Genomic DNA, 24,913 nt, shown 5'->3' with positions numbered 1-24,913 from the left:
CGAAGGGCTCGACCCAGAGTGGGGGGGGGGGGGACTGGCTGGTTTTGTAGGGATGGAGGGAGCTTCGCTCGTGCCTTTTCGATTCATCTCTTCCATGTTCTCTTCTGTTTTCCTCCTATTTTTTTTAGCTCTCCCCTGTCTCACTCTCACTCTCCTATTCTCTCTCCCCGTCTCTCTCTCTTTCTTTCCTCTTCTCTCTCCCTGTCTCTCTCTCTCTCTCTCTCTCTTTCTCTCTCTTTCCTCTTCTCTCTCTCTCTGTCTTCTCTCCCCGTCTCTCTCTCTCTTCTCTCCCCGTCTCTCTCTCTCTCTTTCCTCTTCTCTCTCCCCGTCTCTCTCTCTCTCTTTCCTCTTCTCTCTCCCCGTCTCTCTCTCTCTTTCCTCTTCTCTCTCCCCGTCTCTCTCTCTCTCTCTCTCCCCTCTCTTCTCTCTCCCGTCTCTCACTCTTTCCTCTTCTCTCTCCCCGTCTCTCCTCCTCCGTGATGAACGGCCCAATCAGCCCCTCTCTGGCGGAGCGGCGGCGTTTCCACGGGGCTCGGCGGCGTTTCCACGGCGCTGCGCGGCTCTGCGCGGCTCTGCGGGCGGCCCGTAATGGACGCCATTAGTCTGGAGCGCGCGGAGGCGTCGGAGCGATTCGAAGAATCTTCCGCAGCACCGATATATTTATGCTCCGCCCGAACAGTTACACACTCCATCCTGCTCGGGTGTGTCCTGCCCTCCACACTACTGGTGCAGCCGAATACACCACCTTACACACATCTGCCTGCCAGTTACACACCATCTAGCACAGTCACACTGTGCCCTGCACAGTTATACTCTATACAGCTGTGCTGTTAAATACCTGCACAGTTATGCTGTGCTTAGCGCAGTCATATACAGCTGTGCAGTTATGTAGCTGTTTGCATATACTATGCTCAGCACAGTAATTCAACACCGTTGTTCTCTGTGCTTTTTATATGGTACTATACAGTTACGTAGCAAAACAAGGACGTTTACATAGCTATGCTCTTCACAGCAGCTACAGGCCTCCTGCACAGTTTTGGTCTGCCATGTACAGTTCTGCCACGCTTTCACACAAGGTGGTTTGGGGGGCGGGGGCGGGCAGCCACGGAGGGGTGCGGGACAGAGCGGGGAAGTGCGGGGCAGAACGGGGGGGCACGGGGCAGAGCAGGGAGGTGCGGGGTGGAGCAGGGAGGGGCTAGGCAGGACGAGCTTCGGAGGGTCGAGGGGCATAATGGAGGGGTGTGGGACAGAGAGTGGGGAAGTGCGGGGCAGAACGGGGGGATGTGGGACAGAGCAGGGAGGTGTGGGACGGAGCAGGGAGGCGTGGGGCGGGGCTGGCCTCTGTTTGGTGGGGCGCGGGGCTCATTGGTAGGCGGCGGCTGTAGGGAGCAGATTTGCTGAAGGCTCCTCTGTGAGGCGGCGGAGCGGAACGGGACGGGGCGGCGGAGGAGAGAATTAAAGCAGCGCGCTCCGCTCCGCCCCGTCAGCAGAAAAAGAGCGCTAAGCTCTCCGGGAGAAGAAAGGAGCCCGCGCCGCTCCGAGCGGATTACACTTTCGGGAGGCAGGGGGGGCGGTGTGGGGGGGGTGGTGGGGGGGGGGGGGGGTTGGTGTGTGTGGAGGGCAGCTCATTCAGGTCTTGCTTTCCCTCACCGCTTCTGTCTCGGAAAAGCCAAAAAGCCACGACCGTGCCTTTCTCACCCTCAGCCCCGGTGTGTGTGTCCGTCCTGACCGATGTCACCTGCGACGCGTGACTAACCCGACTCCCGCATGCGGTCGTACCTGCGACATGCGGCTGGTCGTCTGTCACGGTAACCCGCCGTCCGTCACCGCAGCCCCTCACCCCCCCACCCCCCCCCCTCGCTGTCCAAGCAGCCGTGAAATTCTCAACCGCACGCGTTTGCGTTTCGTCTGTTTGCCGTCCTCGCTGTTAATTACGTGTCCGACTCGCACAGGTCAGAACTCTGCAGCTGCTTCAGATCGACCCTCGCGCAGATTACAGGAAGTGGCGTGAGTGCTGGAAAAACACGTACGTTTGCGTCAGAAACCCTTCCTGTGCAGGTGTCGGCTCAACGCGTCTTTTTTCACGCGCGTTTGTGAGCGACTGACGCCCGTAGCTTTACCGCGCCGCCGCTTGCAGACGCCGCGTGAGCCGCTGATGGCTCTGACCTTCTCCACGCTTTGATTTTTGCGACGGCCTTCGAGCGAATAAAATTCTTTATTTTCGCTCGTTCCAAAGGCACCCGAATTGTGTTTTTGTTCACTTGATTATCTCGCCTTCCCTGCTGTTGTTGTGCATATGTACGCGTGGGGGTGTTGGCGGAGGGGGGTGGGCGGGGGGGGGGCGATTGGGAGTGGGTGGATCTCAGTCTGAAAATTGCAGAGGAGGGAGGGGAGGGGGAGGGGAAGGGGGGGAGGGTGTAGTCGGCGTTCTCCCGTACGGCTGACCCAAAGTAACTGCGGGGTGGAAAAAAACGCAGCGCAATTTGCAGCATTTTCGCGTTGATTGTGTAACAATGTAATTAGAATATGCAAACGAGACCCCTTGGAAGGGCCCGGATTCGTGGAAAGAGAGAGAGACGGCAGCCGCGCGGCGGGTGGAGAAGCGGCCTCCTGGCGGAGCGTCCTGGTGGCGCGGCATGGTTGCGACGTGGCGCGACGCGGAGCTCGCGATGTTTATGCGGTCCTCGGGCGCTGGGTCTGGAGATAATTTCACAGCTGAAGGGTTCGGCCGTGTTCTCCTCTCCGGAGGACCTCCTGCGTGTCTTTCTCCCTCTCTCCCACTTCGTAGTCATCGTCAAAATGTTCTGCTTAATGCTGGGAAACAGTCGCTCAGATTGGGAAGATGTTTGCGTATTTATTTTTTTGTTTTTTTATTAGTTTATAGAGATGTTGGGCTATGCGTTGGCTTAGTTTTCTAAAGCTGAATACTATCTGCTGCACTCAGATGTTAAAGGGTTTTTTTATTTTAATTGGGACTTAGTCATGCTGTGAAATGTATGTCAGGGATATGTTTGGGTTAAAATTGGATGCACAGCCTTTTTTAAAAACGCATTAATAAGCAATTCGTGTTCAATATTGTCTCCAACTTTCAAATTCTCTGTCTTCAGGCTCAGAACATTGCAGTATATTTCCTGAGGTACTGTAGTATATAGGAGTATTTGGCCTGAGATACTGTAGTATATGGTCTGAGATGATGTAGTATATGGGAGTATATGGCTTTAGATACTGTAGTATATGCTGTAGTGTATGGGAGTAGATGCTGTAGCATATGGGAGTATTTGGCCTGAGATGCTGTAGTGTATGGTCTGAGATGCTGTAGTATATGGGAGTATTTGGCCTGAGATGCTGTAGTGTATGGTCTGAGATGCTGTAGTATATGGGAGTATTTGGCCTGAGATGCTGTAGTGTATGGTCTGAGATGCTGTAGTATATGGGAGTATTTGGCCTGAGATGCTGTAGTGTATGGGAGTATTTGGCCTGAGATGCTGTAGTGTATGGGAGTAGATGCTGTAGTATGTGGCCTGAGATGCTGTAGTGTATGGCCTGAGATGCTGTAGTATATGGGAGTAGATGCTGTAGTATATGGCCTGAGATGCTGTAGTGTATGGTCTGAGATGCTGTAGTGTATGGGAGTATTTAGCCTGAGATGCTGTAGTATATGGGAGTAGATGCTGTAGTGTGTGGGAGTAGATGCTGTAGTGTGTGGGAGTAGATGCTGTAGTGTGTGGGAGTAGATGCTGTAGTGTATGGTCTGAGATGCTGTAGTGTATGGGAGTAGATGCTGTAGTGTATGGTCTGAGGTGCTGTAGTGTATGGGAGTAGATGCTGTAGTGTATGGTCTGAGATGCTGTAGTGTATGGTCTGAGGTGCTGTAGTGTATGGGAGTAGATGCTGTAGTATATGGGAGTAGATGCTGTAGTGTATGGTCTGAGATGCTGTAGTATATGGGAGTAGGTGCTGTAGTATATGGTCTGAGATGCTGTAGTATATGGGAGTAGGTGCTGTAGTATATGGTCTGAGATGCTGTAGTGTATGGCCTGAGATGCTGTAGTATCTGGTCTGAGATGCTGTAGTGTATGGTCTGAGGTGCTGTAGTGTATGGGAGTAGATGCTGTAGTGTATGGTCTGAGATGCTGTAGTGTATGGTCTGAGGTGCTGTAGTGTATGGGAGTAGATGCTGTAGTGTATGGTCTGAGATGCTGTAGTGTATGGTCTGAGATGCTGTAGTGTATGGGAGTAGATGCTGTAGTGTATGGTCTGAGATGCTGTAGTGTATGGGAGTAGGTGCTGTAGTATATGGTCTGAGATGCTGTAGTGTATGGCCTGAGATGCTGTAGTATCTGGTCTGAGATGCTGTAGTTTATGGGAGTAGATGCTGTAGTGTATGGGAGTAGATGCTGTAGTGTATGGGAGTATATGGCTGAGATGCTGTAGTGTATGGGAGTATATGGCTGAGATGCTGTAGTGTATGGGAGTATATGGCTGAGATGCTGTAGTGTATGGGAGTAGATGCTGTGGGGCTGCTGTGTGCGGTTCAGGTGTGAGCGGTTAGCAGGCTCGTTGTTTATGTGCAGATCTCCGAGCCCCGCAGACGTGCGGCGCATGGGGCTGGGAGGCGGCCGCCGCCTCAGAGGAGAGCAACACCTTTCTGCGCATCGGCCCCCGGGGTTAAAAGATGGCAGCGGAGAACACTTCCCCCTGACAGACCCCGCACCCTCCGCTAATTTTTACTCCGCTCCCCGTTCCCGAAACCTCCTCTCTTCTCTCGCGGCCCCGCCTGGGGGGGTGGGGGGGGACGGGGGACAGGGGGAGGGGGGATGGGGGGGGGGGGGGGGGCGAGCGCAGCCTCCCCTATTAAATATTCATCCCGGCATATTCAGGTCCATTATTCAGCCATTAATACTGCATGGCGCCTTTTTAAGCCGCTTTGTTCGGCTGGGCCGTCGGGCGAGTCCTTCGTCGCCGCGCGTTTACCGCGCCCGACGACGGTACGCCACGCCCGACGACGGTACGCCACGCCCGACGACGGGCTTCGCTGACCCCGCCGACCGCCCGCCCGCCGCAGTGGCGTTCTGGGGCCCCTGTAGCAGCTCCGCTCGCGGCTGTCTGGCGGATGACTTCGCGGTCCTCGGAAAGTCGCACGAGCGACGCAAACTGAAAGGAGCCCGCCATTTCATCGTCACGGCGGCGCGGCTGAATCGCGCCACAATCACGGTGATTGTGGTGCGATTCGGTGCGCAAGGTCAGTGTGCCGCGCTGGATATTTCTTTGACGGCCTTTGTGCAATAAAAAGAATTATCTCCCCGTTTCCCATTTCGATTCAGACTTTCTTGTCCCTGTAGAGAAGCGCCATTACTGCACTCAAGGATGCCCGCGCATGGTCTGAGGGAACTTGCTGTCTGGGGAACCTTTTAAATGCACTGTTTATTTAGACGGAGAGGAACACAAAGTGATTGGCCCTCTCGTATCGAACAGAACATTCCCCGGATTAACTTTTTAAAATAAATACTGATTTTTATATCGGAGGAAGTGGGCGTTTGCACCCAGTTGCCGATAGCCACAGGACGATTAGCAGATCTACAGTACGGAGTGTTCTCCAGGCAGAATCTCGGTTAATTTGCTGATGATCCGCTGTCCTTCGAGGCATAGCCTAATCCTATCAAAGAGCAGAGTGTAGCAGACACGTGGGAAAGTCCACTGTGTTACATGTCCCACACAAACTTGCTCTTCCTTTTGGACCTGGGTGAGGATAGCACGTTCCATACCCTGAGTGTCAAGGTAAACGCTTTGAGAGAGTCACGGTCTGCCCACTGCACTCAGTATATAAGAAAAGCACACGGAAACGTGTAGAGAGAACACGGAAGTGTGTTTTCACTCCCCCTTCATCTGTGCATCTTCATTTCAAACCTGGCAACCTCCCACCTCCCATGACTACCTCCGGGGTGCATATAATGAGCATTACTGCACAGCTCCAAGATCTAAATAAGCAAAGTCTTATTATCACGTCCTTTAAACACACATTAGCGGTGTGTGTGTGTCTCTACGTGTGTGTCTACGTGCGTGTGCGGTCGTGCATTTGTGTGTCTACGTGTGTGTCTGTGTGTGTGTCTCTGTGTGTCTCTACGCGTGTCTCTCTACGTGTGTGTCTACGTGTGTGTGTGTGTGTGTGTGTGCGTGTGCGTGTGTGTGTGCGTGTGCGTGTGTGTGTGTGCGGTCGTGTGTGTGTGTGTCTACGGTCGTGCGTGTTTATCAGTGTTACGGCTTCACGGTCGGTCATTAGTTCTGGCGTGAAGACCGAGGGGCCTGAGCGCTCTTTCTGTCTCCGTGACCGTGTCTGCTGAGACCGTCGCGTGCCGTAGAAACACAGTGACCGTGGCGTAACCGCGCTTCAGAGGAAATGGCTCCCGCTGAAGGAGGGCCGTCAGGCCCCTTGTTGATTGGCCGCTGTTTAAGATGCGTCGAGCGGCCCGTCTCCGTACTTGCGCCTCTCGTTGGGAAGTCTGAACGCGGGAGCGCGCGTTTGTCACCAAATCAGCGGCTTTTTTAGGCGGCGCTGAAAATGTCAGCGTAATTACAGCGCGAGCGATGACGGGACGCGCCCTGATGAATTATACAGGGGGACGCTCGGGTGCTGTGATTGGGGTGAATTATTCATCCCGTTAATTTGACTCGCGAGGTTCCCTCCCCGAGAACCGTCCCAGACTGGGACGCCCGCGGCTGCCTGTCCCAAACTCATCGCCTCCCAAACAACCCCCCCCCCCACCTTCCCTCGTCTGTCACCTGGACGGTGGCATGTCACAATGCACCACATGTGACCCAAACTTCTCACCCTCTAGTCTAGCCTCTGTGTGTGTGTGTGTGTGTGTGTGTGTGTGTGTGTGTGTGTGTGTGTGTGTGTGTGTGTGTGTGTGTGTGTGTGTGTGTGTGTGTGTGTGTGTGTGTGTGTGTGGTGGGGTACAGGGGTGTACAAGTGCTCTTTAAAATTTGTTTTTTTTTTTCTGATGAAAAACCAAGCATTGGGCATTGTAGTATAGTATCCACTGGCTTTACCCCAGGAATCAAGGTGCTTGGATGAAGGCAAAGCGTGTTGCTAAGCAACTGCGAAATCCCTGTGATAGAATGATCCGACTGCCTAAACCCTGTTGAACAGTTTCTGTTTTGATCTAAAAAAAATAACAGTAATTTAAAAAATCACAGCTTGGTATTAGATTATGCTGCTTGTACCAAAATATTTCAATATGGATGTATTTACATGTTTGTTTTTCTAATATCGCATCTGAAAGTCCTATTATTTCATATCCTCTAACGGCCCAAACTCTGCGGGTTCCAAACATAAATCTCATTTCCTTTTAAAATGACTTTCGTATCTGCTCAAATTTGGCTAATAGGTAGTACTGTCATTTTAAAATGTCACCATTTAATTTAGAACCTGCAGCCCTTCCTCCCCCCCGTGTCTGTCCGTGTCTGTGTTAATCCTTGAAGAGAAAGCTGAGGTGTGTGTGTGTGTGTATGCGTGCTTGTATGTGTGTGTCCATGCATGGGTGTGTATGTGAGAGAGAGCTTGTGTGTGTGTGTGTGTATGAGAGCGCTTGTGTGTGTGTGTGTGAGAGAGAGAGCTTGTGTGTGTGTGTGTGTGTGTGTGTGTGTGTGTGTGTGTGTGTATCGTTTTTCGGGCTAGACGAGGAAACCACACAGGTATGCTGCTATCTGTGGTCTACAGGGTGGAGGAGCAGACCGCCATGGTTGAATCCTGTTTGTGTGCCTGTTTGCTGTGGGGTAACGGTGGAGACAGCCAGTTTTAAACCCTGCCCGTCTGTCTGTGTGTCTGTGTGTCTGTCTGCAGGCTGGATGAAGAGAAGGCCCAGGTCAAGGCGCAGGCCGAGGTGCGCATCCAGGACGAGGTGGGGCGGATCCTGGACGTGGAGTGGGCCGCCAGCCAGGAGTCCATCAAGCGGGCCGTGCTGAAGGAGCGAATCACCGCCGAGGACGAGCGCCTGCGAGCCCAGCTCTACGTAAGCCCCGCCCCCGCCCGCCGTCTGGCCACGCCCACTGCAGAGACCGTTATGAGCAAGGCCGAATCTCACACGTCTACCCAGAACGTCTTGACGCTGAGAACGTAGCATGCTTCAGGAAAAGTCGTGTTATTCCTGAGAGGTCTTACTCTTCCAAACAATACCAAGATCTGGAATTGTTTATTCTCCTCATTTTAGAATTTCTGGGTTTGGGAAGAGAATAAGCATTTGAAAGTTCAACCCAAGACTGGTATGCTGCAGTCTTGGGTTGAACTCGGGATGTTAAGCCTGCACAAAGATTTGCAAATGTTTAGAAAAAGTCAAAGCAAATTCCATGTTTAATTGTTATTTGCTTGGAGAAGTGCACAGTAGTGAGGCTAGATACGTGGCAGGAAGAAGTTTAAGCCAGTTCAATAATCAGTAATTAAACACACATACGGTGGTGTGCTAAAGTGTGGCACCCCTAAGTTTTTTTTCTTACTGTTAAATTCAGCATATATATTTTTTTATGAGTTCCTTGCAGTGTCAACTTATTTTCACTTGGCGATTGAACAAAAAATGCAGTTTGACCAGGGGTGCCCAATCTTTTGTGAACCACTTTATACGCATGTCCAGCACCAGGCTAACCGAACAATATTTAACAAAAGATGTTAGAAAGTAAATCTCTAATATGAATTTTTTTTTTAAATGACACCCCTCTGGTGGCCGACCGCCCTTGGTTTTGTTTACGCGAGTGAAGTCTTGGCTTCGTCAACTTATGTTCGCAGCAAAATCTAAGCAGATTTCTGAGGACCGGATGATCTTTGTTGCATGACTGCTTTCAGAAGATTTCCAAGCAATTGCTCTGTTCCTCATTAATATTCAAGGATGTCTTGTCACGTTGTGACCTTCTACTCTGAAGAATGCTCGTTACACAATGGAGTTTGGATCTTTCAGTCTGCCATTGCAGCTATGCCTCTGCTGTAACTCTTACTTATGGCCTTCCCTAACAATGGTTTTTATGCTGCTACCATTTCAACACCTGTACATTTTATGTGCACCAACGTAATAAGGTTTGTACTCGTATGTGTTTTCTTTTTGGTGCTGCAATGCCTAAGTTTTGGGTTGCAAAGTTGGGGGGAGGGGGTGATTTTGGGTAAATTTCTACATTTAATTACCCAATGACAAAGTAGTTCTATGCCTTAAACTAGCCATGTTAGCAAAATGTTGTTATCTGAAAAGTAAAGCTTTGTGTGTCTGGGGAACTGGATAAAGCACCTGCTGTACACTACATGGCCAAAAGTATGTGGACACCTGACATCCAACGTCATCCAAAATTATGGCCATTAATATGGGGTTGGTCCACCCTTTGCTCTTATAAGCACTTCCACTTTTTTGGGAAGACTTTATACTAGATTCTGTTCCAGCCAGAAGAGCATTAGTGAGTTGTTGCTAGATATATTACTTTTAGTCTGGGGAAATGAAAAATATTGATATGGTGAAATAGACTGATTTCTTTCATGTGTTTACAATAATGATATCGTACTCAAAAGAGAAGTACTCGCACTGCAGCTGTGGACTGCTGCTGGCACGCCTGAGCTAATGTTTGATTAGGGTGGGAATTCCCCGAAATTTTAGTTCCTCTCTCCTGTCAAAATACTAATCGGCAATTTTGTGCGGTTTGGAACTCCCCGCTGCCTGTCCAGTGAAGAGAGAACCAAGGTCACACAGCAGATGAAACGTGTGATCTCAGATATGACTTTTGTAAACGGTGTTTATCCAGGGCCAAGGCAATTTTACTGGTCGTCCCCTGGGCTTTGATGCCTGACAGCTTGGTGGCCAGAGAAATGGTTGTCCCAGGCGTTGGCTTGTGCTACCATGTTGAGCTGTCCCCAGTCGTACATTTGTAAAAAAAAAAACGACGTGACTTTGTGCGAATTATAGAGAATGGCTAGTCACTGTACGGTCTGATGTTCGCAACTGTTAATCAATGCAAATTTGCTTGCTTGTGTACAAGATGTATTGAAGCTAAGCAGTTTGCTGTATTTGTATGTATACACATGGCTTCCACGAGCACGCCCATGGCTGTTTCAGCAGCGTGCTGGCAACTGGAGTGGGCAGAAACCGGTGGTTATATCCGGGGCAGACCTGAAACCGTCTGAGCCCAAGTGCAGCCTGAGTGTGACGCAGAGGGGGAAGCGGCTCGCGAGGCGAGTCGAGTCGAGTGTGCACCTAAACCGTGAACAGGGACTCTGAGTGGGCTCTGGCTGCCGTGACCTTCAGCTGGAGCCTCTCACTCTGTTCAAGCCTTTGTCTCCTTTCTAGACATTTTCATTTTGGTCTAACAGTTTATGCAGGTTTTTAAAAAAAAAATCTGATAACAGAGGATAAGAGGGGAAAAAGGGTATAAAACGTATAAGAACGCATTAGAAGGCAAATGTGTAGACGTATGAAGAGTACATTAATTCTGATGGAGAGAAGAGTCGGAGAGAAAAAAGCGATCGGCATTAAAAGAATCTGTTAATTTCACATGCATTCCTGGTCATTCTCATACATTCCTGGTTTATTTAAGTGGAAGTTCCCCGTTTTTGAAAGTTCCACAGTGTTTCGCATCCCTGCCCAAGGAGAATTGTGACCTTTTTTCCCAGAAGCCCCAAAGGGGGAGTCTAAATGTAAAGGGCTGAACCCCTAGAGCTGGAGTGATAAAGCAGCCATAACTGGCGCGTTGTTGATAAGCCATACCATGATCCTTCGCTAAAGAAGAAAAAGGACTATTATCAGGAAAAAGTATTTTCTGAAATTCAGCTGTTCCCCTCCAGTTCCCTCTGTTCGGGGGCGTGCATCGCACTGTGTGAAATGACTGACAGGGCCCCAAGAGATGCTGCACTGCTCGTTTCAGAACCCTCCTTACATTTCTCCTTCAGGTCCAACACCTTGTTTGACACTGCCTCACACCCCCCCCCCCCACTCCCCAACCACTCCACCCCACACGCTGTGTTCGCCAACCATGGCCCCAACCCTCCCTGAGGCAAATGTCATGAGATGTCTGGCCCTGGGCAGCAAACCGTACTGCAGCCTGGACTCGCGCGCGTTTCCGTGACCCCGCCCCTCCTGCTCTCGGCTGCCATTTTACAGCCTCGTGACGCGGGCGCCCGGACCGCCGGCCTTCCGGAACGAGCCGCCATTGCACCGGAGCCAGGCCGCGGCACTGTGATGGAGGCCGGCGCTCTCTCTGTGGCTCTATTCCGCCCGGAGACCGGCGATGTCATAATGGCGCGGTCGTAGCGCGTTCGATAGGGCACTCCGGTTTAATCTCCGCGGCGTTTGGAGAAATGTCAGACCTCGTTTCCCGCTTGACCCCCCCGTGGTTTTCCCGGCAGATCCGTCGACCGGGGGGAGCCTGCCGCGTTCCCATTGGTCGCCGCGTGAGCCGAGGATGTCCGTGCGAGCCTAGCTGCGTTTTCATTGGGCGTTGCGTAAGCGGTGTCACTGGGCGCCTGCCCTGTTCCTGTTGGCTGATGCCAGAGCTGCAGCATCGCTGTGGGACACTCGCCAATGATAAAGCGTCTCATGGGGAGACCATACGGGGGCTGTCTCCAGAGCAAGAACATTTGCATACTGCAAAAAAAAAAAAAAAAAAACATTAAGGCAAGATTGATCTCAGAGCATTTATTCTGGGGAGAAATATAGAAAAGCTAGGTCCCTAATTGTAGTTTCTTTTCTTTTTCTTTTTAAACAGCCACCAGTATGACTGTAAGGGTTTTTTTTTCTTTTGCCAGAATTGATGCATTTGGCATTAATGATATGCACCGGGTTGGGATTCGCGAGATGAAAAATCCTTTGTCAACATTCGTCAGCCTCCGAAGTGAGCGATGTCCATGGATGCAAGACGAGTTGGTTTAACAGCATGTTCTGCCCCCCTGTCCCATTTCCAATGAGGTGCCCCTGCAAACAAACTGCAGAGGAATTCTCTTTCGCTTTATCAGGCAGCAGATTAATCTGCACAAAAAGCAGAGAATGCATTCCCCGGAGAACGTAAGCTGTGTACGAACACGCGATATTGATTATGTAGCTCATTTCACACGGTCGTCCCTGTGATAGGAAAAATTAATCATTTTCGTGTGACTGGGAGACGGGAGGGGTGGGGGTGTGGTGGGGGGGGGGGGGGGTTAGCGGAGGGGGAACGTGGCGGCGGCGGAGGAGAAAGCCATCAGTGCTCCGTCACGTGGAACCCTCGTCAGAACCGCCCCGCCCGCCCGCCGTGCGCTTTCAGCACTTTTTTCAACGCGCGGCTTTTTGACAAATGCGTTTGTCCTTCATTTGTTTTTAATTTGATTAAGTCTCCAAAGGGGGGTTTGTTCTCTGCCTCTTGTGCTTTCTCTATGCAAATGAACGAGGCGTCTGCCCTTCTGCTATTTACATACAGTCCTGCAGATTAAAATGATCTTTATTTGCATTGAACGCGTGCTCTGCTGTTAATAACTCTGACAGCGTGGAGAAGTGGTGGTCACTGTAGCAAGTGTGGAGTGGTCTGGGGAACAGTGGTCTGAGCAGCAGTGTGGAGTAGTGGTCAGAGTAACATTGTGGAGCAGTGGTCAGAGCAGCAGTGCGGAGCAGTGGTCAGAGTAACATTGTGGAGCAGTGGTCAGAGCAGCAGTGCGGAGCAGTGGTCAGAGCAGCAGTGTGGAACAGTGGTCTGAGCAACAGTGTGGAGCAGTGGTCTGAGCAACAGTTTGGAGCAGTGGTCAGAGCAATAGTGTGGAGCAGTGGTCAGAGCAGCAGTGTGGAGCAGTGGTTGAGGAACAGTGATCAGAGCAGCGGTCAGGGGAGCAGTGGTCAGAGCAGCAGTGTGGAGCAGTGGTCAGAGCAGCAGTGCGGATCAGTGGTCAGAGCAGCAGTGTGGAGCAGTGGTCAGAGTAGCAGTGTGGAGCAGTGGTCAGAGCAGTGGTCAGAGTAGCAGTGCAGAGCAGTGGATGAGCAGCAGTGTGGAGCAGTGGTCAGAGCAGCAATGCAGAGCAGTGGATGAGCAGCAGTGTGGAGCAGCAGTCAGAGGAGCAGTGAGAGAGCAGTGGTTGAGGAACAGTGAGAGAGCAGTGGGTCTCTATTGGAATAGAAACATTTTGGAGGCGTTTTGTGATCCGCCTCTTTAAGAGCCCGTGCTGTGTGTGCGCAGCAGGTCTCTTGACAGTTAGCATCTTTTTAAACTGGAGCAGCCTCCAAGGGGGACTCAAACGGGGTGGGAAAAATCAGACGGTTAAAAGAGCGCGGGCGTGTGCGCATTCAGGGCACGCACACGCTCGCCCGCTCCGGAAAGACGAGGACTTCTTTTTTTTTTTTTTTTTTTAGGGTGCGGAGCGTGCGATTATTTCCCCTCTGTAGACTTCCTTTAGAGTGGTTCAGTTTAATAGAATTCTGAGGGTTATCAGGAGCCTCCATGCGGCTTTACGCGTGTAATTGTCAAGCCTGTCAGGTCTCTCATAATCCCGCTGTTCTTTTCAACTGAAAATGGGCTTTTTTCCTTTTTAAGGACGCGGTGCGCCGACTTATTTTTGGTGTTAACTTGGGAATGGCACTTTTCTGCAGTTGTTAAAGCAGTTTTTCGTCAGCATTGATGTCGGGCAGTCCTGATTTTGAAGTCTTTTTTTTTTTCTCTTCCTCCATTTATTAATTTTTTTCCCAATCAGATTGCGTTTATGGCACGTTTTGAATTATGCAATAAAATGTGTATTACCTGTGCAGTTTGCATTATTATTATGGGGTATAAGCGGAGCTTAATTATTAATAGGTCAGCGTAGGTGCTGTAGTTTGCCGTGTCACTGCATTTTGGCATTAACTGCTGCAGTTAATAAGCACCTGTGGTCATTAGCATACAAACGATCCGACATTTACCTTGCATGACAACAGAACACGTTAGCCTAATTGGTTAGCTTAAGGTTAGCAGTTAGCTTGAAAGGTTTTTGTTTTTGCGAGCCAGCCTCTGGCCTTGAACACTAAGTACCCCTTTGGAGTTCACGTACGAAGCGGAGACAGAGGACGCGTTGCTCCGACGATTCGATCGGTCTCTTGCTTACCGGAAGCCTTTTTTGTTTCACAGTGCCCGAAAAAAAGGCGAACGGAAAGCCGTGCGTCTGGCTCGCGCTGCGGCGCGGGCTCGCGGCTGGCTAGCCTCTCTTTAACGGGCCTCCGAGACCGGCAGGGAGGCGTTCGCTGCGCGCGTTTAGCACATTTAGCAAAGACCGGGAGTGAGTTACCGTCTGAGTCCGTCCTCGCAAACAGTAGAATTGACACCGTAATACCGATGTGTCCAGGGAGGCGGCTTTTTGAGGCACGTGGGTAAAGGGTTTGTGTAAAGAACGAGCGGCTGGACGGAGTGGGAATTGTGGGATAGCTGGCGGAGTAAGAATGGCAGCCTGTGCGCTGCGGTTTTGGGATTCAGTGAAGCGTTGATCCGGCTTCCCTCAGGACGCCCTGTGACCTTAGTCATGCTAAAAACTGCAGTCTAAAGGTCCTGCTGCACATTGCAGTCTAAAGGCCTGGATCATGCTACACTTGCAATATAAAGGTGTAGATCAGGCTACACTTTGCAGTCTGAAGGTGTAGATCATGCTACACTTTGCAGTCTGAAGGTGTAGATCAGGCTACACATTGCAGTCTGAAGGTGTAGATCATGCTACACTTTGCAGTCTGAAGGTGTAGCTCATGCTACACTTTGCAGTCTGAAGGTGTAGATCATGCTACACTTTGCAGTCTGAAGGTGTAGATCATGCTACACTTTGCAGTCTGAAGGTGTAGATCATGCTACACTTTGCAGTCTGAAGGTGTAGATCATGCTACACTTTGCCGTCTGAAGGTGTAGATCATGCTACACTTTGCAGTTTGATGGTGTAGCTCATGCTACACTTTGCAGTTTGATGGTGTAGCTCATGCTACACTTTGCAGTTTGATGGTGTAGCTCATGCTACACTTTGCAGTCTAAAGGTCCTAGGTTCTGTCATCTTGTGCGCTGAAATCCTCGAGCTCAGTTCCTCACTTAGCTTTGAACGGCACGTTTTGTTCAGTGGAACTGTTAGGCACGTTTATGATGCCTTTTCTTTTGCCGCCGGCAACCGTAATGTAATCAAGAAGTTATGTGAGAGAATCACAAGGAAATTGCATATTTGGGATGCGGACCTTTCGCGGCCCGTAGTCATGGCAATGTCATTATGGAGCTCGGTCTTCCTACATTATTATTGCTTTTTTTTTTCAGATGCTCTTATCCAGAGCAACTTCTAGAGTCGCTGTGGTCGGGTGCATTAAATCGGTATTGACAGCGCTACAAGAACGAGGTACACAACGGCTAGTAAAATGGCGACAGGGAGCGAGACTGGGGGGGGGTGGGGGTGGGGGGGGGCGGGGGGTAACTGGCATATTCTCTTCGGCGATTATCCCTAAGAGCAATTCATGCATATTTTAAATAATGTGCAAGCAGTAAGAGCCGCTTCATTTTATGTCACGGTGTTCGCATAGTGCCAAACAATGATCCATAAGAGAAATATTACCTGCCATCTCGTGAACATGCTCATGGATTCTGTTAATGGCCTGTAAATGCAGCATTACTCTGCGTCAGATTCCACGCGGGGTTCGAAGTGATCACGCGCTTCGATTTTGTGCGACTGAGTTGTGAATAATTTTGCGAAATCAAGTTGTGACCGAGGTTATTGTTGCTGAAGGACTGGGTCACTGAAGCAATAATAACGTTTCTCTGAAGGAAATATTATTATTATTATTATTATTTCTGTGAAGGAAATATATAATATAATATTGAGATCACTTTGTTTTGAATCCGGCTAGTGAACAGTTTTCACCTGTCTGTGGAGATATCTCGGACCAGTGAGCGTTTTCCCTGTAAGCGGGGTACGTTTGTTTTGCATAGATAGATAGAGTTGATGGCTGATTGCCATGGCGATGGGTTGACATCCAGGTGCCGATCCCTGTGTGGCCTGACTCAAAGTATGCGGACACCTATAAGCCTGAGCATGGGAAAGGTAAAAAGGCTTGCTTGTTTTTGGTTTAACAGTGAGAGGGAAGTCTGTGGGCTGAAATGACAGATAATTACAGATTAGCCTTAGGGATTCCTTCTTAATCCTCACATACACACATCTTTAATATTATTTAAATTCCATAGCACACAGAATATTGGATAACACTGCACTTGAACCCTTTGACATAAGTCTGGCATAAAACTATCATACACATTACATAAGGGCTGTCGGCCTCATCTGTTATAACATTTCCCGGCAAAAGAGATGACAGTTTTATGTCGTTTGACAATACGCTGACATCATCTGTCATGTCATCTTGTGACAGCTGTTATGTCATGCGTATGACAGTATTACTTTAGCCTTATGTCAGGGGGTTAATGTAAAATGTTACCGAATATTGTTTTCCCGGGTAAATAGTTCCATGTATACATACATTGACATAAGCAGTCATAGTCATGTTAATCATTTACAGGTCTGTCCCTGTGCTTCCTTAACCGCAGTGCCCTTTGCTGCTGTCTCCATGAATTCCTTTGTTCCTTTAAAGTGGCCTTTTCTCTGCGCGTGCTTCTGGAATGCGCCATATTCACAGCCTTCCTGTTCGCCCGTAATGTGGCAATTCAGAGGCGGTAAAAACATTTCCCCTGAGTGCTTTTCCGTTTTTTTTTTTTTTTCCTGATTCTGTGATTTATTGCGTCCTTTGTGTTATTTCCCATCTAAACTCTACCTGTGTCCTGAGACAAACGCATTCTCTCTCTCTCTTCTTTTTTTTTTCTCCCCCTTGTATAAGTGCACAAAAATTGTGACCGCAAAAAAAAAAAAGTTGAAGATTGAATGATCCTGATTGCCTGCTTTGCTGCAGTCTTAGAGGAGCTCATAGAGGCACTGGATGAACAAATGAATTGTTAGCTGGAGGGCCAGTTATTATTTACATTGTGCATGGCGTTGACTCAGGACTGGGCATGGAGGTACCCGGCTCCCTCGGTCCACCTGAGCTCCTGATTGCGGCAGCGAAATCGATGTCATTTGATTACACGAGTATTGAGTCGATGAGGTGTTTGATTGGATGAGCATTGAATCGGCGAACCGTTGGGCCCGGCGAGTTTGACCTAGCGTTCCACTCCTCTGGTCTTGAAGGGCAAGGCGGCCCTGGTTTTGTGTTTCACACGAAATTGAATTCACCTGCTTGTTTGACTGGCATGTGGTCGTGGTGCGATTTTTCCACCAGGAACCGCGCCCATTGCACAGAAGACAGATCTGTAAAAGCCCGACCTTCGGAGCCGAAGTAGAAATTCATCACTCAGGGCTGGAGTGGAGTCCATTTGCCCTGTCTGGTGTGCGGATGTAAGGAGACATCTAAAATGCGGATCGGACTACCCTGTCACCCTGGACTGGAGTTCCCCCTGCTCTGCTCCGACCGAAAAGAATAAATCACTTTACGGCTGGAAAAAGACTCCCTTCCCATCATGCTCGCTGCATTTACAGCATCATCCCTCTTTAATGAAGTTATGGAAGGGGCTTTTGCCGGCTTTTTGACTGATTCTGGCCTTAAGGCGGAAGCTCCGACGGTCCGACACTGAATCAATCTCAGCCCAGATCATCTCATTCAGACTAAAGCAAACCCAGAGGCAGACATTTCAATCACACGTCGAGTCATCCATCTCCCCCCACACTGACCGCCGTGACGCCGCCGTGGCAGAATTTATGATTTGGGGGGGGGTAATGGAATCCTCGTGCTCTGAAAATGTGCTTTTGAGAAGAGCGTCTGAAATGCAGCTTGTATTTTATCACTGCTGTAGCCTGAAATCACGGGTAGCCTAATAGACAAGAGGTATCACCGTCTTGTTCCGCAGGTGCATCGATTGCTTAATTTTTGTTTTATTTATTTAAAAAAAATTTTTTTTTAATGATTTTACCCCCATTTTTCTGCCTGTTTTGGAATGCGGCTGTAATGTTATGACTGCTCCCTGGTGCAGCCTCTGCTGTTGATATTTGGGGAGTGTAGACAAGCGTGCGCGTCCCCCTCTAGAGCACGAGTCAGCCACCTCCGCTTATCTCACCACAGTCTGGGAGCTGGAGGAGGACATCTTGTGTGCTGCCTAACGGGCGCATTCGCGGGTGCCCGACAGACCAGCAGGGGTCGCTGGTGCGCGGGGAGACGCTGTTAACCAGGCTAAATCCCTCCTATCCGCGGGCTACTGTCGGCACTGCGCGGTCCGGAGTGATTATCAGTCCATGGGGCCCATCCATCATAAAAAACATGCTCATCAACTTGGTCCATTCCCATTTTGGAGATGAGCTGCCAGTCCCTCAGTGTTCATCACTATCCCTAAGCATAAACACCCTTCTGATTGGCTGCTAATCGGTCAGACGTTTTAAGCGGATGTGACTTCCTGTCACATGAGGTCCCAGATCATCAGTGGCTCAGCCAGTCCTTGCTTTTTCCCCTCTGTCTACATTTTGAATCCTCAGACTCCCATCAGAGAAAACGGGGCAATTGGAATAATATTAGGATGGTGTGCAGTGAACTAATGGGATGACCTCCCTTTGAGTGCCTCAGCGTTTTTTAATTCAGTTTTTTAATCCCACGCCGAGCGGCTTTTCTCCGCGGGGGAGTTTTTTTTTTGCAGATTAAGGGCTGATCAGAGATCAGTCGGCGGCTGGTTTTTATCAGTCAGAGCAGCCTTTCTCTTCCCGACCTGCCCTCGGCAGTGACGTCATCCTTTTTTTTAAAATTTCAACAGAATTTGACATTTACGCCGCGTGGTTTACTTCAGCGGGACGGCGCGCGACACTTGGCGTAGATTTTAGGAAACGGACGTTGGCCTAAAGCGCCGCGGCGGCCGGCGTTACGGATTCGGTGTCCGCCGGAAAAGGGCAGGCCTGCCGCGGAATAAGCAGAATTTACCGCACCGCACCGCACCGGCGCCCGCGGGCTGCACGGCCGGCTTTATGGAGAGGGATGAGGCGTGGCGTCGCTGCGTCGTGCCGGCACGCCGCCCTCAGGCCCTGCTCCCTTGTCAGGGCGGCTGCATACTGCGCACATGAGATTAATCTGCCGGCCTATCAGCTGCTCCGGTTTCCCCCTGGCCTGCTCTGTACTCCAGTGGTGCCTGACGTCTCCCAGCCAGTCAGCTGCTCTGGTTCCCCCCCGGCCTGCTGTACTCCACTGGTGCCTCGCATCTCTCGGCCAATCAGCTGCTCCGGTTCCCTTCCGGGCCTGCTGTACTCTACTGGTGCCTTATATCTCCCGGCCAATCAGCTGCTCTGGTTCCCCCTGGCCTGCCTTACTCCAATGGTGCCTCATGTCTCCCAGCCAGTCAGCTGCTCTGGTTTCCCCTCACCCTGCAGCATTCCAGTTGTTCTTCACGCTAGTTTCTTCCTGAATCCAGGGTAGCTCCATTTCGCACGCCTCCACCCGATTTTATATGGCTGGATGTGGAAGATGCTCCGTAGCGAGCCGTGCCTGGAGTTGCGTTTGAAGCCTCCGTCCCTTTCAAGGTCGAAACCGCCGTCCGCCGGGTTTCAGACGGTCCGCGTTTGAATGTTTCAGTAAGATCTGGCACCCGTCATCTTGAATCAAGACTCGTCTTCGCGGGGCCGCGTTCCGTCCTCCTTTGTGATTTGCATACTCATCCCCCGGCTTCCCACCGAGACTCGGCCCGCCGCTTCGTCTCTGAAACGCGGCTCTGGATCGGTCAAGCCTGGGGAGAATCCTTTTCTTCGCCGCGACTCCTCTGAAGGAGCGACCTGTGACGGCTGTTTTCCTCAGACGCCTGCACCCTAAAAAATCAATCTGTTTGGTAGTTGCGTTTATTTTTCTGAGTTTTGGATTTGGGGGGGGGGGGGAGGGAAATTACTTCAGTAAGGCTTCAAATGAAAAGAAAATAACCACCTCCTCCTCCTCCAAAAAATAAAAAATAAAAACGCCTCTTGCAAATCCACGTGCTGTCAAACGCGCCTTTTTAGATTGAGTGGACTGGGCCTGTCTGATAATGGCCCACAATTTAATTTCCCTGGTATTAAAGGAACCTCGCTGGGTTGTGAATTGGATGTACTTGTAGGTGGTATTTGAAAATAGCTCCCCTCCCGCCCCCCCCTCACCCACCGCCCCCCCTGCCTCCCTGAAACTTACTGTAATGTGAATTCACTTCATGTCTTCAGCTTCAACCAAGATAAACAGGAATGTTCTTTATGGATTAAAATGAGTGCAGATAAGCTCGTAAGACAGGCCTTAACCCAAGGAAAAAAAAAAAAAAACAACCTTCTGAAGTATTCATAAATTCTGCCACGGTTTGTCTCTCGTTTAGAGAAAGGGAAGCGAAGTCATTCAGTCGTTTTCCCCCTGCGCCTCCTTCAAAAGTGCGTCTGAAGCGGCCTCTTTTCGTCTCCGCAGACCCTCGAAGCTCCTTTCACCGGCCGCGTTGGCCGCTACAGCGCCTGGGCTTGAATCGTGATGCGTTACCCCCCCCCCCCCGGCCTCATTAACCGGCTTTTCCTGTGGTTTTCAGGTTGTCTGCTTCTGAAGGTGCGACGGCCGCCTTTCTGTGAAGGTCTCCGCTCATCTGTGAGGTTTTTCCCTGGGCTGCGTTTTACTGGTTTTCTTCGGTCTTGCTGTGAAGCCTTTTCCAGTCTGGGAAGTTTTCTGTGAAGTGCTCGCTGGCCTCCATGACTTACATGTGTGTGTGTGTGTGTGTGTGTGTGTGTGTGTGTGTCTGTCTCTGTCTCTGTGTCTGTGTCTGTGTGTGTGTGTGTGTCTCTCTCTGTCTCTGGCTCTGTGTCTGTCTGTCTGTCTGTGTGTGTGTGTGTGTGTGTGTGTATGTCTCTCTCTCTCTGTGTCTCTGTCTGTCTGTCTGTCTGTGTGTGTGCGAGGATCCCGTGAACTGTTTTATTCCGATGCGACTCGCCCGCCCGTCGCGGGCTGTAATTGGCCGAGCTTCCTCCTGGCACGGGCGGTCCGCCTCACCCCCGGACTCTAATTGGCACGAGCGGCCGGCGGCCTGCTGAGATGTGTCCGATTGCGATTGACGGGCGGACGCGGGCGTCGGGGAGGGAAAGCGGCTCCTTACCCGGCCAGCTTGTGAAGTCAATTTACCTCCCCGAAAGCAGCGGGGGTGTGAAGGTAGCGCGCTAACGCGGGAGCTGTTTTTAAGGGTTATTTTAAAACCTGGGCCCGGGAGGAGAGAAGGTAATCGCTATCTGCCCTGAGGATGGCGGTGATAGGTGTTAATAATTTCATGGAGAGCAGCCGCGATTAATCGTTTTAAAAGGGATGTGTTCATCAGGAATTATTTTTTTTTCCCGGAGCTTGTCCTGAGATAATTGCGCAGTGAGGCGGTGGTGCTGTGGGGGGAAAAAGCAGTGGAGTCGGGCGCAGGGGAAAGAGGAAGCCATTTTGAAGTGGGCCTGTGTTGCCAAACCTTGTTTCTGCTCTCCTGAAATCGGGGTGTGGGGGCCACGGGGGGGGTCAGTCCGCACTCAAAGGCAAAAAGTTCAGGGTCATGTGACCCCGTCAGAGCAGTCACTGAGCAGCTCTTCATCACCAGGATACGGTCTGACGCCCCCCCCCCCCCCCTCCCCGCTGTTACTAAGGGACACTGAAGAGGTGTCCCGTCAAATCTCAGTGTTGTGCAGGTAATAAACCACTGTACTCGTAGGCTACAGTTATCTAAGTTTTACAAACGGAAATCCTCCTCGTTTCCTCCGCCTCGTTAAAGCGACCGTGTTCGCTGGTCTCCTCGTGCCGGCGAGCGACAGAGAGGGGGAAAGGCGGGTGTAATTTAGGACCAGTAAATGACAGCCTGCTCGGCAGAGGGACTTGAGTTAAGTGCCTTCACACACAAGCCCGATGAGGCGCTGGCTCCGTTCTCCAAGTTTGGAAGATGGGGGGTACCCTAAGGTCACAGGTGCATTCTGGGAGAGCTGCTGCAGAAACAAGTTTTTTTTTTTTTTTTCTGCTTCGTCCTCCCTCGCTCTCTGCAGTGCGTTGTTATTAAGAGCATTCCCACACGCGCTGCGATCAACCACCGGCTCAGTAAATCCTTCATACAAGTGGCACCTGTGCATACTGATTTGGGTAAATGTCAGGGAAATATCGTGTCACACTCGTCTCTGCCCGGTTTTTCCCTCCATGCGGAGAATCCGCTCCTGCATCAGGGTTTACTTATTTATTGTCGCACGGTGTAAAACATGGATTTTGCTGACTCGTGGATTTTTTTTCTTCCCGCTGCATCATAAAAGCTGCTTTGTTTCCAGACTATGAGGGTTCTTTTCAATGCGGATCCCAAAGCGGGTAGTTATGTGAGTACAGTGGTAGAGTTGACCAGTCTAGCAGTTCTGCGTCCTTGATTGAGCCACGCCCCTCCGCTCCCTCGCCCGTTTCTCTGCACGTCTCCTCTTCCTCCACCGCGGAAAATCGGAGAGGAAGTGAGGCGCGGTTCGCCACGGTCGGAGGAAGTGGCCACGCTGCGTAGCGGAGCAAACTTCCGCCAAGGGCAGTCGGCGAGGGTCCCGTGCCCTGGAAGAGCTTGTCAGGGTGGGGGGCAGGGGGGGGTAGGGATGAATACGCCTGCCGGGTGCTTGCCAGCTCTCGGTCGGGACGTATGGTGGAGTTTAGTACCTTCACGCGGCCCCAATGTCACAAGGACATCCCGAGGGCATCTCCTCCCTCCCTCCCTCCCTCCCTCCCTCCCTCCCTCCCTCTACCTCTCCATTGTGTTGCCCGGTCCCTGGGGGACTCTCCATTCCGCGGGCACCGGGGGAAGTTCCCCCCGGTCATGCAGAGGCCCCGGCGTGCCGCATTATTCACCAGATCCCCCCTCCCCGCCCGGCTTTTGTGTCGTCTCTTTGTCCTCCTCGGTAAACAGAGGGCCTCGGCGGCCCGAGCGTAATCAGAGCGCCGCGCGATTCGCCAACGCCGCTGCTTTTGTTCTTCGAAAAGCAACGGATCGCCTCCAACTCCGTCAGGCGTTCCGAAAGACGGGCGAAGGAGAGATAAAGGTGACTTTTCCTTTCCCCCCCCCCCCCCCCCCCCCCCCCCCCCCCCCTCGATTTTTTTTTTTTTTTTGTTTTGTTTCACGCGGTCGTTAAAGAGGGAGCCTTTCGCTCCGAGATGATTCTGCTTTATTGACCTGCTTACTTCTCTCTGCCCTCTTCATCTGGAGAACCTTGGGCCTCCCGCGTTACATTTCCATCGCGCATTTCGCTGTATTAAATCATAGGGAAAAGCGCCGGGCCAGATTGAAATCGATTAAGCGCAGATGAGACACGGGCTTTTTCTGTCCAGAACACGGATGTTGTGCTTCTGCCGTAAGTACCAATGTTCCCCCCCGCCCGGCGTTTGAAGTCAACCCTTTTACCTTTAGATTTCGCCTCGAACGTAAGTGCCGTAAGCGTTTAAAAGCATGTTCCCCTCAAGTCCTTCATACGTTTCATCAGCCCGTAATGGCCCACGTAAATATGACCGGCTCTGCGCAAGTCATATTTATTTATTTCCCCCCCCCCCCCCTCAGATGAAGCCGGTCAGGTGAAAGTTCAGTATTGACCCTATCCGCTAAAGTCAATTACGTGCTGAGTAATGGATGGGGCCTTAGTGTTGAGGGTGGGGGTTGGGGGTTGGGGGTTGGGGGGGGGGGGGGGGGGGTGGGTTTGCTCTGACATAACCGTTAGTAGTGAAGGACGGCCGTTCAGGATCGGTGCTAATTTATGCTTCGCGTGCCCAAAATGAAGCCGTGTCTGAGAGGGACAGTTCATTTTTTACCACTGAGGAAGCGCCTTAAACAGGAGCCGCCCCCCCCCCCCCCCCCCCCCCCCCGATCCCCCTGGTAGGTCAGCACCTCTCCGTGTCCCTCCCAATTACTCAGTGACCTGCCCTGTCAGAGCTGCAGGGCCTCCAGATGCGCCCGCTGTCCCGAGCTCTTCCCCACCTCCGTGCGCTTCTCTGACTTTGATTGGTTACCGGCCCAGACGCATTAATCTTCAGTATTCCCTTTGATTTGATTGATGGTGCTGAGATGTTGACACTGAAACTACATGTACAGTGCACATTGTTTTGTTTTCTGCTTGGATCAGAGGCTGGCTCTGAAACGCTCTCATTATGAATGCGAGATTGTTATCTGTGTTCATTGTGTTCGCTCACTGAGAGTGGATCATTAAGTGTTATTAAGTGTTATTTTAAACTGCAGGACAATTGACAGGCTTCCAGTAAGGCAACTTTGTAGAGTGCTGAGGAAGAAAAATGCTTTTGTCAGCATTTCCAATTGAAATATAACATGTAAATGTATTGTTTGTAATACATGATTTACTGCATTTCGAGAGAAAATATGTGGTATAATGTATGTTGGTGGTATACTACTTTTGAAGTACTCGTGGAGACAGATTGATGCTTCATAGACCCCAAGTAATGGCCAGTGCCGCACTCTGTTGTCCATCATCGACTAGCTTGAGGCAGCCGATTTGTATTTTCTCCGCTGAGCAAAATCGCTATTTACGCGTTCCAGGTTCTTTTTTGTGATGGGTGTTTCAGTTTTGGCGTACATTTTCCGTAAAACCAGAATTCCGCCCCACGGCCATCGAAAAGCAGGCCGGTCATCAGAAACATCTGTAATCTTAAATATCCTTGATCACACAAAAACCGAAGTGATATAACGGCATCAGAAATTAAACTGTCACTTCAACAGCAATATTTCTCATTGTTCTGGCAGACTGGCCAAGTGATCTTCTGCTTGTGTGACACTGTGGTCTGCTGGGCTTATAAAGTCTGCAGGCGTGCGTGCGTGAATTTGTATTACATTTTGGGCTTTTGGCCAATGCTCATATCTGGAGCATCTCATCAAAGAGCTAACCAAATTCAAAACCAACTGTAGTAAATGCATGAACCTTCCACATAGTAGGTGCTAGAAGGAG

At 50.7% G+C, this 24,913-nt stretch overlaps 1 protein-coding gene across 1 annotated transcript in view; it reads left to right on the top strand.

Annotated features, from left to right (window-relative positions):
* Positions 1-24,913, top strand: part of chchd3a (coiled-coil-helix-coiled-coil-helix domain containing 3a) — a 78,850-nt gene that overhangs the window by 24,677 nt on the left and 29,260 nt on the right. The window contains exon 4 of the mRNA XM_035426178.1: positions 7,844-8,012. Within this exon, the coding sequence (XP_035282069.1) occupies positions 7,844-8,012 (169 nt within the window). The remainder of the gene's footprint in view (positions 1-7,843; positions 8,013-24,913) is intronic.

Source organism: Anguilla anguilla, chromosome 7 (assembly GCF_013347855.1).
Source record: "Anguilla anguilla isolate fAngAng1 chromosome 7, fAngAng1.pri, whole genome shotgun sequence".
NCBI classification, from domain to species: Eukaryota; Metazoa; Chordata; class Actinopteri; order Anguilliformes; family Anguillidae; genus Anguilla; species Anguilla anguilla.
Note: the sequence above shows the minus strand (reverse complement) of the source record. Positions and strands in the feature narration are given on the sequence as shown.